General features: G+C 37.9%; 1 protein-coding gene across 1 annotated transcript in view; it reads right to left on the reverse strand.

The window, feature by feature from the left end:
* Nucleotides 1–2,731: 2,731 nt before the first annotated feature.
* ZBTB41 (zinc finger and BTB domain containing 41) overlaps nt 2,732–16,212 on the reverse strand; it is a 40,368-nt gene continuing 26,887 nt past the window's right edge. The window contains exons 10-11 of the mRNA XM_049769726.1: nt 6,656–6,744; nt 2,732–5,009 (exon numbers count right to left, since the gene is read on the reverse strand). Coding sequence (XP_049625683.1) covers nt 4,318–5,009; nt 6,656–6,744 — 781 coding nt within the window. The 3' untranslated portion in view covers nt 2,732–4,317. The remainder of the gene's footprint in view (nt 5,010–6,655; nt 6,745–16,212) is intronic.

Consider the following 16,212-nt stretch of genomic DNA (forward strand, 5'->3'; position numbering starts at 1 on the left):
AGGACACATTCAGTGCAGTGGTGTTTGGTATGGGACCTACTTCCTATTTTTCACAAGGGGGGCGAGCAGACAAGTTATTTATTTCCTTTTAGATTACTTTATAAGCAATCTGGAGAGAGGCCGAGGGGTAGCTTCACAACTCATGATAAAGGCCATGACAGATTCTAAAATGTCAAAGACAAATGTTCCTAGTAGTACTTAGCTAATAATTTACATAAACAAAGTATCCTAAAAATAAAAAAAAAATAAGAAAAAAGAGAAAGAAGTGTTGCCTGGCCAGCAAGTAACACCAATACAAAACCCTGAATGACAGCAAAATAAAAACCATTTATTAACGGATATGATCTAGCCTGCAGAATCCACTTGAAGCAACAATAGCACATGGAAAAAGGCACAGAGCATTCACTCCAGAAAAGACTGAGCATTGAAGGACATTGTCAAAGGGCTAATGTTCCAAATTTGGCTTTCCAGTATTGATTTATGTTAGAGTGAAATGGTTGGAAAGAAATGCAGTTATGCACATGCCAATTTACCGTATTTGTCTGTAACAAAAATAAAAAGTAAAAAATGATATATTTTAGTAATTCTTAACTAAAGGTGTGTCATCATTTTGAGTTTCAAGGTGACTGAAAAGTATTAGAGTATTGTTCAGTGACATACCTTCTGCTATAAGAAAAATCACATAGTAAAGCACCAGACCAAAATCCTCCCTTTGCACTGCTCTCTTCCCAGCAATAAATGACTACATGAAAATATGCAAATATCGCTATCTTGACAGTTACTGGTTAGATCTGTCTAATGTGAAGAACAAATCCTAACCTTGAATGATGTTTAAGGTGGCAAAAATCAGGTAGGAGTTCCTGATCAAAAATAACTTAAATTCATCTCCCAAAATATTTAAGAAAAGTTATTTTAATATTGTAGTATAAAAAGTACAATTTTTTAGAATATGATAGTGTCAACTTAAAAGATAACATTCAATTAAACTGAGAAAAACAGTATTCTTACTTGTGATTGGTTTGTCAGTATAACTATTCCCAGAGTATTTTTTTCTAATTTTATACAGATAAACACAAACATTCAGTATTCAAACAATTTGTTGTTGTTTTTTTAAAAGCGTAATTCTAGGTCTTCAACTGTGCTTCTTTGGACAAATATATATTCAAACAACAAAAACTTTAAATTCTTTTAAACTACTTTAGTACCTACTAAAAATCTTTGGTGCATTTAAGTAAAAACTGATTACTTGACATTAACAAATTTCTACAGTTTATAAGTTATTAAATTTACATATTATGCACTAACTTCTATCAGCTAAAATTAACTTAAAACAATAAATTAAGGTCATTGAAAATCCTGAATGAGGCTAAACTTTGTTGCAGGATAAAAATTTTTAAGTACAGTTACAGAATTGATGTAGTTACAGAAAATACTTTGTTTAAAATAGTCCAAACCAAATTATTCATTACAAAAGTGTAAGATTTGGGGTCAGAGCGATATTACAGTGGTAGGGCATTTGCCTTGCACACAGCAGACCCAGGTTCAATCCCCAGCATTCCATATAGTCCCCAGAGCCTGCCAGGAGTGATTTCTGAACTCAGAGCCAGGAGTAACCCTTTAGCGCCACCAGGTGAGGCCCCTCAAACAAACAAACAAAAAGTAAAAGGTTAATTTAAAAGAGTAGGCCTCATTCCATAGCTTTTGTGCCATGTGAAAGAAAAAAAAAAAAAAAAACCCACATACATTCAGTTTGCCCAAATCCATGAGGTTTTTAAAACGTTCAATTTTCTTATACTATGATTTGGAAATTAGAGGCAGCAGGTTATTTAGTTCATGCACTCACTGAGATTGTTTCTTTCTAAGAATAATTCTGTGTATTTCCTGGATTCAAGTTCGATGAAAAAATGTAGAGCCTGGCACTGAGTAAGCATCAGCTAATAAAGTTAATGGCAGCTTTCAATACCCTGCTGCTTAATGATGAGTTAAATTGAATTTTACTTTGACCTCAAAAAAATCCCTAAATTGGAAACACAACGATTTCTATTTCAGAGCTAATTGAGAGATTTACAGAAGATGTGTATGAAAGCATTTTACAAAGCAGTAAACCACTCTTCAAGTTAAAATTATCTACAATAATAACTAAATATATTTCACTTTATATATATAAGAACTGTATTCCAGAAAAATTCTATACTGTAAACCAATTCCTACAATCAAGTCATGTTTAGATGATTAGAATTAAAAGAACCCTAAATACCTTCCAAAAACAAAGTGTTTTTTTTTTCAATGTGAAAATGCAACACACTCTTTTTCAGCTATTAAACTTATCATATACCATCCGTATGCACAAATGTATCACTTGGCTGTTTTGTAAGTCCAATATTTTCTACACTGACTTATATGTAAGGCAGAGCATTCTTTTTCGGGATGATTTCATTATAGCAAGATTTCTTAACTGCCATTTTTGTCCTAATTCTTTAAAAAGATATGTTTTAAAGTCAATTGGAAATAGTAACAGACTAATAGTACCGCATATAGTCAAGTGCAATAAGGTAAGTACCCCGATATATTTCCACACAGAGTATGAAGGCTTTAAAACCAACACACTATTTATTATCTACCAGACTGAAGATAATTACAAACAACCTTTTATAAATGAGAGCAAGCTCAAGCTGGTTTTTCTATAAGTATACTTTGGTTAAATGCCTCAATTGTCAACATTATTTTAAAATTTCATTTGTAAGGTAAAAGTTCCTTATATTCATTTCATAAGTGCTTTAGCAAACAAGTTTCCTCATTAGTAACTGGCTAAATTTAATGCATTAAAAGTTCATTATCTTATTTGTGATCTTTTTCACAAGGGCTGGGCCAGACTTTACAGTTTACACACAAAAAAAGTGCTTAAAGCAATTAGGAGTGTAAACAAAACTGAAATAGAAAACTCTTCAGATTGCTATTTTCCAGTAGTTGACATACAAGTGACATGGTAATAAAAAATCAACCCTGCCTAGTCTAATCCTTCAAGCAGCTTGACTAGGAAAGATTATCCTAGTTTAAGTTTAAATTGACTCAAAAGTATGAAAAGTGCACATCTTTAAAGGTTACTTTATAGTTTCAACTTTTCCCCCTCAATTATTTCCTTTCACCAAGTCCTCAACCTTTTTCTGCTATAAAAATAAAAATCAAGGATAATCATAGACATCAGGCTTATGTAAAAAGTAAAAATATCAAGATCAGATTACATAAAAATCTGTCTACCAGTAGTGGTTCCCTCTGATTAAAGTAAACATTAAATTTAGTCAGACACATATGTTTGGCACCTTTTCTAAAAACTACATGTAAAACACCTACATTCTGCACACCCAGACTTTTAGTCAAAGTTAATGAGACCCAGAGTTTTTAGTCAGCCAAAATTAATGAGACCATTAAAGGAGCTTTTTGATTAGTTATAATAATTGCACCTTCTCAGTAAGATAAAAATAGGTTCCATAATGTTGTTTCTAAAATATGTGGCACAATAATATAAGGTAACTTGAAAGATTAAAATTGATGAAAATGATCAGGCCTTGCTTTCAACACACTGTCAACTTGTGTAATTAAATGTCTAGATCTATATTTGCGCATCTTATTCATAAGTTAGGCAAGCAAAAGCCAACTATTCAGGTAACTTCATTTTATTTAATAAGCTAATCTTTCATGAGTTTATTTTGTCATTGAATCTGTAAAAAATCCAAAAAAATGATTATCTGAAAATTATGGCCAAATTAAAAAAAAAAGTATAACTAACATAAAACCAATATACCCAAGATCTTACAAATCAGCTCCTAATTTATTTTTAAAAACCTTGAAAAAGAGTAACACATCCTAACCTATGATAAATATCAGTTGCAGTTATCAGTATACTCTTATATTCTTTCTTAAAGGCTACATGGTCCTTAATGTATTTGCAAATGGGAAGGGAAAAGAGAATGTGATTTAAAAAATTAAAATGTCCACTGACGATTAAAAATAAAAAATTAAAAAGAAATTCCCATCATGTTAATAGCTACTAATGCCTAAAATTTTGAAACCATGAAAAATGGTCACTAAATAATATTTAAATTACAAAAATGCACTTCAAATATTATGCCTCAACATGTGTCCTTGGTTCAGTAGAGATGTGTCATTTGCTTCATTTGATATGGTTCTGAGGACTTGAGAAATGACAGTAAATTAAAAAAATATGGCAATCATATTCATTTAAAAGCCATCATCTGAGGCTACCTAAATTAATTAGTACAGAGCCATCAAAAATGTCTGCGGAATGTTTCGAATGATTCATGGATGATGCTCGTTATTGGGAATATTCTGTACAGCAGTCGTGTTGTCAAGGCCCAACAATGCGCCCAGGTAAGACTGTTCCCTAGGATCCAGCATCTGCTCAGGACGGACAGGATGGACTATATTTGCAGGTTGCGGGGTCAGGGTATATTTCTCCAGGAAAGCTAAATCTGCGGCTCGCGGGTAATCTGTTGTTGATTGTGGCTGTGGCGACAAGATGTCATGCGAAGATGGTGCTGCTGCTGCTGCTGGTGGCGGTGGCGGCGGTAGTGTAGTGGTGTGGCGCACCAGGTCGCCCTGAGTGTCAGGCATTTGAACAGGAACCAAGGTTACCGGGACGCAGACTTCGGTCGACACATTCTGCAACAGAGTCTTGGCCTCTGACTGATATGCTTTGGGCTGCTCCGTATACTGTTTTGCTTCACCTGGAAGGAGTTTGTCATCGGAAGAGGAGTACTCCACCGGCAAGGAGACAAGTTTTTCCTCAGAAGTACTGAGGGCTTCGTCAGGTGTTTTTATGCCATGCACGTGATCAGTGTGGTACTTCAATTTGTCTTTCCGCTTAAAGGTTGCACTGCAGTGTTGACAGTTGAAAGGTCGAGCATCAGAATGAATGACCAGGTGCTTGGTTAATGTCTTCTTAATTCTAAAAGACTGATTGCAGATTTGACACTTATAGGGTTTTTCACCTGTACATATAAAACAATTTAAATGCAAAGTTCATTCTGTTGGGAAAACAATCATTTGACATAATAAATTTTCCAGGTGAGTGCTTGCAAGCGCTTATTAAAAGAGATTACATTATAAGAAACCATTCAGTGGAGACAAATATAAACAGGTGGAGAGACCAGGTGCAAAACATGAAAGATTTGTACAAAAATTCTAGCTATAAACCATGACTTGCCTAACCTCGAGTAAGGGGTCCAATGTTTTGGGTTTTTTGTTGTTTTTTTTTGGGGGGGGGGTCACACCTGGCAGCGCTCAAGGGTTGCTCCTGGCTCTACAATAAGAAATCACTCCTGGCAGGTTTGGGGGACCATATGGGATGCTGGGAGTTGAACCACCATCCTTCTGCGTCTAAGATAAATACCCCACCGTTGTGCTATTTCTCTGGCCCCTCGGAGGGTCCAATATTTAAATATAGTTTCCACCCTGTAAAATGAAAAATAGTCTAATGCCTCAAGAGACAGTGAATGTGTTAAATAAAAGAATAAAGGAACATGGCTCAGCATAGATATGCAGTAAATAGATGATGATAAAAAGCTGTCAGGCTCTGCACTATAATGTTTATTTTGTTTTAAAAAATGTATTAAGAAACATCAATTTCTTGGTCAGCCAGTCTGTTAAGCAAAACAAAAGTTTTCTGGCAACGAAGTCAACAGGGACTTTTCAGAGAATTATGTATTAAAATGCAGATATGGGGCTGGAGCAATTACATACTGGGTAGAGGATTTACCCAGGTTCAAACCCTGGCACCCCATATAGTCCCTCAAACCGACCAGGAGTAAATTCCTGAGTGCAGAGCCAGGAGTAGCCTCAGAATACAGCCAGGTGTAGCCCCAAAGCCAAAAAATAAAACTAAATAAATATAGTGGCAGATAACTGAAGGAATAACAGCTTAGAAAGAAGCAAGAGAGAACTTCACCTAGCATTTCTGTTGTACTATCTTTCCTGCCCCTCTTTTTATTTTTTAAAGAAGTGGAGTATTATGCTGGGAATAGCTCCTGGTGATGATCATACACTGCTGGGAACTAAGGGCATCATGATCAAAGCAAGAACTCTACTACCCATTCAGGTCCCTGGCCCGAGAATAACTCTTTTAAAGGAGAAGCAAGCAAGTGTCTTTAAAGAGTCACACAGAGAAACCAAGGAACAGGAAAGAGGATAAATGAGAGATAAATTTAAATAAATTAACTAGGGACATTTTTTTTCTACAAAAGGATACTTAAAAAATATTAACATTTTGGGGCCAGAGTGGTGGCACAGCGGTAGGGCATTTGCCTTGCACGCAGCTGACCTAGGAGGGACCTTGGTTCTACCACTCTACCCCTCAGTGTCCCATATGGTCCCCTAAGCTAGGGGCAATTTCTGAATGCAGAGCTAGGAGTAACCCCTGAGCGTCAAAAGGTGTGGCTCCCCCCAAATTAACATTTTACAAACAAGTAGGACAATAATATTACTCATTTGTGATATCAACTTTAATAAATGAGTATTATTATGGTCTTACTAAATAAAGATTTTACTGAGAGAAAAAAAAACTTCAGAATAGTTAACATGTCAACATTTACTCTACAATAATTACACAAAAGTATACAAACTATCCATTAAGTTTTACCTGAATGGGTCCGGAAATGCATTTCTAGACTTGATTTGCCTTTAAAAATTTTCTTACAAACATCACATTGATGAAATGTTGCTTTATATCTAAAAAAAAAAAAAAAAGTTTTGAAGTTTCCTACATAATGTCCATTCAGAACATAATTAAAATAAGTTTTAATGTTATTTACAAATTTATAAAAAAATATTCTTGCATCAAGAAAGCAACGAAGTCCAAAGAAACAAAGAAATATTTTTTAACTATTAAACTTACCCCTTTTTCTTTCTCTTGCAAACAAATCTATAAAAAAAAAGCAGTTCTTTGATCTCAATTCTTTATGACTCACTATCAAGCTTTATATTACTAACTTACTTTTATTATTTGCAAGTAAAAGGTAGAAAGGAGCAGGGACATGTCTCAAGTGTGGTGTACAGGGTCAACGGAGGCACCCAGTTTTTTAAAAGCTTCAGGCTTTTTAACCACAAGAAATTAAAGATTAGCTCCACAAAATATTTGTATGCTCCATATTCTAGATCCACTGCCAAATGGTTCAGGGACAAAGTGAAACCAGGAAGCTGATTTTGTAATTATGTTGCCAGTAAGTTAGGTTAACAAAGTGAAAATTATTTTCAGAACAATAATTAGTAACATGATTGGCTCTTTAAACAAGTGTTTGCACCAAACTATATTGATTCTCATTGTATTCTTCATCAACTTGTATCCACAGAAAGGGAAGAGTAATGTGATGAAGTAGTAAAATCACCAATTTCACTAAGTGAAAACCTTTCAGACTAGGACCTTTTTAATATTCTCTGTGATGAAAGGAAAGTATCATGAAGAGTTTCTGCTGCATACAAATGATAAGGGCTGCTTCGAAATAGCACCACAAGACTGAGCTGTGAGTTAAAACAGTCTTCTTTTTCTTCATAGAGCACCGTTTAACTTGAAAGAAAAAAAGATTTATAGACTAGTTTTTGATAGGCATTTGATCAAATGGTTAATGACCTTGTAACTTGAAGGGAAATATAAAAATAATTCTAAATGATGAAATAACTTTCAGCTAATAAAAGAATTTTGGCAAAACTCCCATGAGCCCCTGCCGCTACTGATTTTGATAGCTTTCCAAAATCCTGTCTGGAGACAATATTAAAAAATAGGATTTGTTATACTGTACTGTACACAGTGCTAACCTCTAAAAACATGTATAACTGGGTTGGAGTGATAGTACAGCAAGGGCGCTTGCCTTGAATGGGGCTGACCCAGGCTGGATCCCTGGCATTCCAAAAGGTCCCCAGAGTCAGCCAGGTTTAATTCCTGGGCCAGAGCCAAGAGTAACCTCTCAACACTACTAAGGGTGACACACAAACAAAAACAAAACAAGACAATAAAACATGTGAGCACGTAAACCCACACATTTTGGAAATGGTTATGTGATATAATATCATACAATGTTCAAAATTAAAAATGGCCTTGCATGCAAGACAAATGATGGTTCGAATCCCGGCATCCTATATGGTCCCCTGTGCCTGCCAGGAGCAATTTCTGAGTGCAGAGCCAAGAGTGTGAGCACTGCCAGGTGTGACCCAAAAACCCAAAATATAAACAAATAAAATTAAAAAAGGGGCCGGAGCGATAGCACAGCAGTAGGGCATTTGCCTTGCATGTGGATGACCTAGGAAAAATCTGAGTTCGATTCCTGGCATCCATCCATGGAGTATATAAAGATACTGATTTATAATGATGCATACCTGAAGTTTAATATTCTAATACAATGTCACTACACTAAAAAATAACAACAAAAAAGTCCATACCTTGGAAGTATTAAAAACAAGCTTTTATGGATGATGGCTGAGTATAAGTAAAATAAGATAGAAAAAAACCCCATAAAATCTAACTTATAGGGGACCAGTGTCAAAGCACAGCAGGTAAGGTATTTGCCTTGCATGCAGATGACCTGTGTTCAGTTCATCCTATATGGTCCTTCAAGCTTTGCAGATGTGGTTTCTGAGAGCAGAACCAGAAATAACCACTGATGGGGTGTGTGTTGGGCTAACGGTTTTAATCCTAAACAAGGATGTCAAAGATCCACCTATGTGGGAAGACTTTCTAAGTAAGTCCTTTGCTTTTGCTCCCCTGTTCAAGGGGGTGATCTTAATTTCTCAATAAATATTGAGGTCTTGGCTGGCCTCCTTCTCTTGCTCCACAGGTGGGAAGCATTCAGACCATAAATGTTTCACTTTGGGTTATTTCCTGTGGCAGCCCTGCTCCAGACCCGTGTTCCTAAGGTGAGAGCTCCACATCTAGTGCCCAGAAGGACCTGAGAGGACAGACCTCAATAATAGTGAGTGATATAATTCTCTGGTGGATTAAGGCTATTAAGGTATATTAAGTTCTGACTTTGGAGTGAAGTTGTTAAGCCTTTTTACCACATCCTTTACCATATCTTTTAAGGAGCGGTGACATATGCTAGGAGAGTGGTGACATATATATGTGTGGCTTGATGTGCTTGATGTGCTCTGGTGCATTCACATGTATCACTTGATACAGAATATACTGGCTACACTTCCTGAAATGTCTTCTATATTAGAAAATAAAAGTATGGGACCAGAGAAATAGCACAGTTATTTCACAGGGCATTGGCCTGGCACATAGCTTATTCAGGAAGGACAGTGGTTCGAATCCCAGGATCCCATATGGTACCCCATGCCTGACAGGGTCAATTTCTGAGCGCAGAGCCAGGAGTAATACCAGGTGCTGCTGGGTGTGACCCTCCCACCTCACCCCCAAAAAAGAAAAGTACCTTCCCAGTGATGACATGTTCTCAAATTAGAAGCCATCCAAGGCCAAAAATTCATCATTTGCAACTGACATTAAACCAGAGACCACCATCTGCCAGGTGTAGTACATCAAATGAGGGAGATACTCATAATGAACTGGCTATTACTTTCTTCCTTTTTGAGTGGGGGAGTCACACCCAGTGATGCTTAGGGGTTACTCCTGGCTACGTGCTCAGAAATGTGCTCCTGGCTTGGGGGACCATATGGGACACTGGGTATCGAACCCAGGTCCGTCCTGGGTCAGCCGCATGCAAGGCAAATGCCTTACTGCTGCACTATTATTCTGGCTCCACTACTGCTACTTCTGACTCCAGACTCTGAAAGCAGCTCTGCAGAAATGCTCTCCACTCTTTCCCCACTGTAGCTCTGTAAAGACTGCCCTTGACATAGCTCCAAACAAAGCTCACAAATACCAGCTAGGCCCCATGAAGCTGAGACTCTCCATTCCTCCCCTGCCCATCTAGAGGATAATCGGCTTCCATTCTATGAGGGTTTAAATATGGACTCAATTAGTTTTAAAAGGCTTGCATATCATATGGACCAACATCCCTGTACTGCACTGAATACTTTACAGGCTGGACTAAGAGTGTGCTTTGGACTCCTCGGGATTTTCATACAATTGCTATGACCTGCCTGAGCCCTCCACAATATATACATGGAAAATGTGGTTTATTGATGAGGCTAAGACAAAATTCCACACCCTAGGTCATTCTGTAAGGAAAATTTCAGGGGTTAGGATGACTTATGAGATGCTTGTGGAAGTGCAGTATGCTGATATAAGAAAAGCTGCCCTAATCTATCTTAGCACAGGTCCATAAAATAGCATTATGAAAGTGGGAAAAGATTGATGCTGATGCTGAACTTAAAGGATGTTATACAAAGATTTTTCAGGGAGTTTGAGGAAACTGATAGATGTGATCCAGAGACGTTAGAGGTAAGGAAACTCAGCACCATCTACTAAGATAATTAGCGTTTGAGAATAACAATGACAATGGCAATCTTGCGCCCAATCAGAAAGAGAAACAATGATATGGGGTGCCCAAGAGCTTGTTGAAACATTGGTTCTATTAAACATCAGGAATGAATCCATGCAATTGAAGCCTCATCAGTGAGAAGACAAGCTCAGGATAATTGAGATGGATCAGGTTAAACCTACCCAGAGAATACAGAGCCTACCCCAATACTGATCCTGTAAGGACACCACCTGGACCTTGTCCAAGATGTAGCAAGTAAAGCCATTGGGCTAGAGACTACCGCTTGCCCTTTTTTAGTCTCTACAAGACCAGGTTGCCAGCTGAAACTGTGATATGGGTTTTACTCCCCCCTAAGACTATTTCTTTAAGTGTATTTACTTAAAATATGTATAACTTTATTGTGCATTTCCTTATGTAGATGTAGTTTTCCCACCATCTCTTTGAATTTGTTTAATAGGAAATTCTAGTAGATAGTATCTTTTGAGTTTTGTATTTTTGATAGAACTAGGTTATAGGGATTGTTTGATCTGTTATTATTTCTCCCATAGACACCAATAGTATCCTGTGGCACTGTTCTTTTTATAGGCACATTAAAATGAAAAAAAAAAAAATCTTAAAGGCCTGAGCAGTGGCACAAGTGGTAGGGCATTTGCCTTGCACACACTAACCTAGGACGGACCACTGTTCAATCCACTAGGCGTCCCATATGGTCCCTCAAGCCAGGAGCGATTTCTAAATACTGAGCCAGGAGTAACCTCTGGGCATTACCAGATGTAGCCCAAAAAAGCAAGAAATAAAAAAAGGAAAAAAAAAAAAAAAAGATAAAAGATCTTAGACATAGAGAGGAGTTACTATTCATTAGGGGTGGGAACTCCAATTTTTGTTACAGAGGGGCCTTCCACCTTGCACATTTGTAATAGTGACTTGACAGGCTTTAGTCACTCCAACATTGGCCAATCATCCATGAACCTCAGCACGAACACCAGGTTTTGGCATTCTACCAGGATAGGCCCTAGAACTGCCTTTGCACCTATTTGCCTTAGGGTAGATTCATATGCTACCCTAACAACTTGGAAATCAGCAACAACTTGCTTTCAGGGCAAGTTTCCTTGCCTTACCACTTAACAGAGAGATGATACCAGGAGATGATTCATGACAACCTAACTTTGACATAGGATATGTGCTATCACCAAGATCTCTAATTATTGTATCTTGGCTAAGACAACCATGATTAAGGAGAACCTTTCCTGGGACCATGAAGAAAAACTTTGGGGTAAATTAGTATGCCTGGAGCCTGTAGTTGGTCTTAAGACAGAATGCTTCATGGGTAAGAAAACCCTGTTTTTAGGTCAAGAGTTTTTTCTTTCTATTTTCTTCAACTTTTGCTGTGCCTGTGCAAAAAACTGTCATCTCTTTTATCTTTTAGATAGTTTCCTCCATTTTCTTAGAACCTTGGGATATATATTACTTTGTTTTACCTCATATTTCTACATTTTTCTATAAAGTTAAGAAGGTGGAGATGTTGGAATAACCAGTCTTCATTCTATTCAGGATATTTCTTCTTTGCTGTGCTTATCACTCAATAGATGGAAGCACCTTTGGATTGAAACACCTTTTGGATTGGTCCATTACACTACCTGTTCTCCAACCCGGGGTGTGGTCTTTCGCTTCCCAATAAAGTCCTGGGCCCCTCTCAGGGAGGAACAGCTTGCGATTTTGTTTTTCTAAAACTGAGCTATCTACCTGCTGGCCTTAGTGTTAGGAGCAGAAAGCTTGTGGTGGAATTTTCCTGGACCTTTACCTTTTCCTTTAATTTTGTGTGGATTATTTCCTGTATTACCATTTATCCCAGACCCATGTCTCTGTCTCTCCAATCCCTTGGGATGGGGCCATGAGGCTTCCACTTCAAGTGTATGCATAATCTAACTTGTGATGATTTTATAGCCAAGTCTACCCCTCACTAGCAATGATTCTTAGAAATTAGCTATGACAGGGCCGGAGTGGTGGCACAGAGTGGTGAGGAGTCTGTCTTGCCGGCACTAGCCTAGGACGGATCTGTTTCAATCCCCATGGCCCCCCCCCCCCCCCCCCCCCCCCCGGCATCCCATATGGTCCCCCAAGCCAGGAGCAATTTCTGAACGCATAGCCAGGAGTAACCCTTGAGCATCACCAGGTGTGGTCAAAAAAAAAAAAAAAAAAAAAGAAAAAGAAAAAGAAAGAAACTAGCTATGACAGTAACTTGCTTAAAATTTCCTCATCTTGGGTACCAAACTTTACCTTTATAAAGCACTTTGACCCATTCCCATTTACCACCCTACATGGGTCAGTTTTACAGCTATAATATATTGATTGATCAACTATGTATGTATGTTTGTGAATGTGTGTGGTGGCCACCTTACGTTAGTCTAATGTCCGTCTGTCACATATAATGTCTGTCTGTGTTGTACATAGGCCTGCTACCTTCCCCACCCCCACCTGCCACTCAACAAAATCTTTTCTATTGTTCTCCTATGCTCACTTATCCCAGATTGGTTACTTACCTTATAAAACCCCTTTACCTCTACAGCTCAACATCCCTTTTGGCCTGGAACACCACTTCACTCCTACCTGCCCCTCTGCAACATTTCAACCTTTCATCACAGTGGACTGCCCCTTGCAACCAGAAAAGGCTTTTTGAATAGGCCTTGGATCAAGGATTGAACTCAGCTCATGACTCCACCCAGCAGCTGCATGATATTTCCACCACCTCCTTGACTGCCATCAACTGATAGATCACCTCATTAGTTTGAGCACATTGGACTTACTCAAATGCTGTATCTCCCTTGTTAACAAATCCTGAGACCTAGGAAGACATCAAGTTTAAAAAGGCCCTAACTGCCTAAGAAAGGGTTTTTTAAAAGCTGTCTGCTATTACAGGAACTTTTTCAAAGCAGTCTGTACTCGCAAGAGAGAATGTTGAAAAGTAACGCCTGTAAGAAAAGATGCTTAAAAAAAAAAATAATCTGCATTCACAATTATTAGGGCCCTGAAGAAATTTTGGTTGCCTGTCCATGAGGCATTAGAAAAATAAAGGGATGCAGCAAATATATTATTTGAGACATAATTTTACTGATATTTTAAAAAATATTATATGAGACATAATTTAGCTGACATTTTAAAAATTACTCAGACCAAACACACCCTCTGAGGAACTTTGCTTAGACTCAAGTATTTTTATTTAGTCTTACAGAATAATTACCCTCAAATCTATCTTTACTCTTTGTGTGTGTGTGTGTGTGTGTGTGTGTGTGGTTTTTGGGTCACACCCGGCAGTGCTCAGGGGTATTTCCTGGCTCCAGGCTCAGAAATTGCTCCTGGCAGGCACAGGGGACCATATGGGACGCCAGGATTCGAACCGATGACCTCCTGCATGAAAGGCAAATGCCTTACCTCCATGCTATCTCTCCGGCCCCTAACTTTACTCTTAACATACATGCAGTCATAGTAAGGGCTAACATTTCAGGCCTCGGTTCAGTATGCATAAAACCAAAACAATTCTGAACTGACCTTACTACTGAGAAACTACTGATAGCAAGAAGCAGCCTCAAAAGTGAAACTATCCTGCATCAGAAATATGCCTTGAACAATGTGCCCTGTGCCTTTTTTGGAAAACTAGCCTTATGATTTGTCAAGAAATTGAGTATAAGTATTCTACCTTTTCCTTTGAATAAATAGAACAGAGCTTGAATCCAACTTGACTCCTTAGCCTTTGTTCCCCATTCACTGAACCCAGGTACATACCTTTCAGGGACCCCAGAAGAGTCCTTTGTGTCAAGACCAATCAGTCCCTGGCACTCAAAAGATCTGAAGAATATGTGTATTTTTGAATGGGTATTTCTTTATTTGGATACAGTGTTTTTTCTTTGGACTTATTCAGTAGAAAAAAAAAGGCATGTGTATTTCTTTATATGTATTTCCTGGAAACCAACATTACTATACCTATGTATCTGGAATTATAGAGTATAAAATCTTTTGAGGGATAGAAACTACAATCTATTCATAGTTCCCTGGCGCCCCAGGGAAGAATGTGGGGAAAGAATATCTGAAATAACCCCCTACCCAGGTGGGTGGTCCTACTCTTCTCAATGAAGACTTTGGGTCACAGAGACTTCTCCTGGTTTTGGCCCCACAGCTTGCCTGTCTACCTGCCAGTACAATTTTGCCTGCTTGTAAATAGCTTGTGGTGGAAGTTCCAGAACATGTTTTATCTCTCTAAACTGGAATGAAGTATTTTCTTGTGTTGGCATTGCTTCGGGAACCACATGCCCCAATCTCAAGGTCCTTTAAAGAGATCCACTACAGAGTTCCCTTTTATTAAGGACAGGAATTCCAAAATGTATATATTGCATGTGGACTTTAAACCTTAAATATTTGTCATAGTAACTTGACTTAAGCTTCAGTTGTTCCAAGATCAGTTATACAACCCCAAACTTAAGGCACCATCATCAGAACTGGACAAGTTTTGTGCCATCCAGGAAATAAGGGATCCAGGAGCAAGTTTCGCATCATCCTAACAATAATTTACAAACTGAAGCATACCTCCAATACCCTAAAATGACTTGCAAACTGAGGCAACCCCTGCTCCAGACCCACTTTCCCAAGGTGAGATCACAGAGTGTGGAGCCCCACAGGTGTGGCACCAAAAATAAACAAAACAAAACAAAAAAGATATCTAACTTATAGATTAAATAAGAAAACCAAAATAATTAATTAAATTCAATAAAAAATAAAAACCAAACTCAGAGATATAGAAAACAAACTGGTGACAGATTCAGGAAGAAAATGAAGGCAGGTGAAACAATAAAGGGGGTCAAAGGTACAAACTTTCAGCTATCAAATAATTTAGTCTTAGGAAAGTAATGTGTAACACTGTGCCCTCACAGTTAACATGCCTTGTCTGTTTCAAAAGTATCTACCTGAAAATTTCTCATCATAAAACAGAAGATGTAACTGATAATAGATGTTAACTAGACTAACTGACGACATCATTTTGCAATACTACAAATATTCTTCTGATGTAGCATAGTATAAAAATGTCATTAGTCTTGTTTCAGATTCAGTTTTAAGAAACTGCAACTTCCTTTGGGTTTAGAAGTAAATAATATCACTCACAATAATTTAAGAAGAGAAACCCAACATTCCTTCTTTGATAATTCTGTATCTGAGAAAATTGAGACTTTACTGATATCACTAAAGAAGCAGATGATAACAGATAGAACAATCTGGCCATCTTCTATTGAGCATAAATAAAATATATAAAAATCTAAAACCAAGTCTAGAGAGACAGTATTGGTTAGCTTGTAATTGGCTAACCCACTTTGAACCCAGTTGGCCAACCAACAGCATATCATTCCCAGAGCAACAAGAAGACTGACCAAGTAGAGAGCCAAGAGTAAATCCTGATCACCATGAGTACGGCTACCTCCCTATCTAAAACAAAGCCACTTAGGGGGGAAACACATTATAATAATTTACATAAACCAAAGTTCCTAAAGTAGCTAATAAATTTTTAGGGTATAATGGCTTGAGAAAAAGATATAAAATCTTTGAAGCAGGCTGAAGAGATAGTATAAAGGTAGGGCATTTGCCTTGCATGCAGAAGGATGGTGGTTCGAATCCCGGCATCCATATGGTCCCCTGAGCCTGCCAGGAGTGATTTCTGAGCGTAGAGACAGGAGTAACCCCTGAGTGCTGCCAGGTGTGACCCAAAAACCAAAAAATAAAA

The sequence above is a fragment of the Suncus etruscus genome, chromosome 3 (assembly GCF_024139225.1).
Source record: "Suncus etruscus isolate mSunEtr1 chromosome 3, mSunEtr1.pri.cur, whole genome shotgun sequence".
NCBI lineage: Eukaryota > Metazoa > Chordata > Mammalia > Eulipotyphla > Soricidae > Suncus > Suncus etruscus.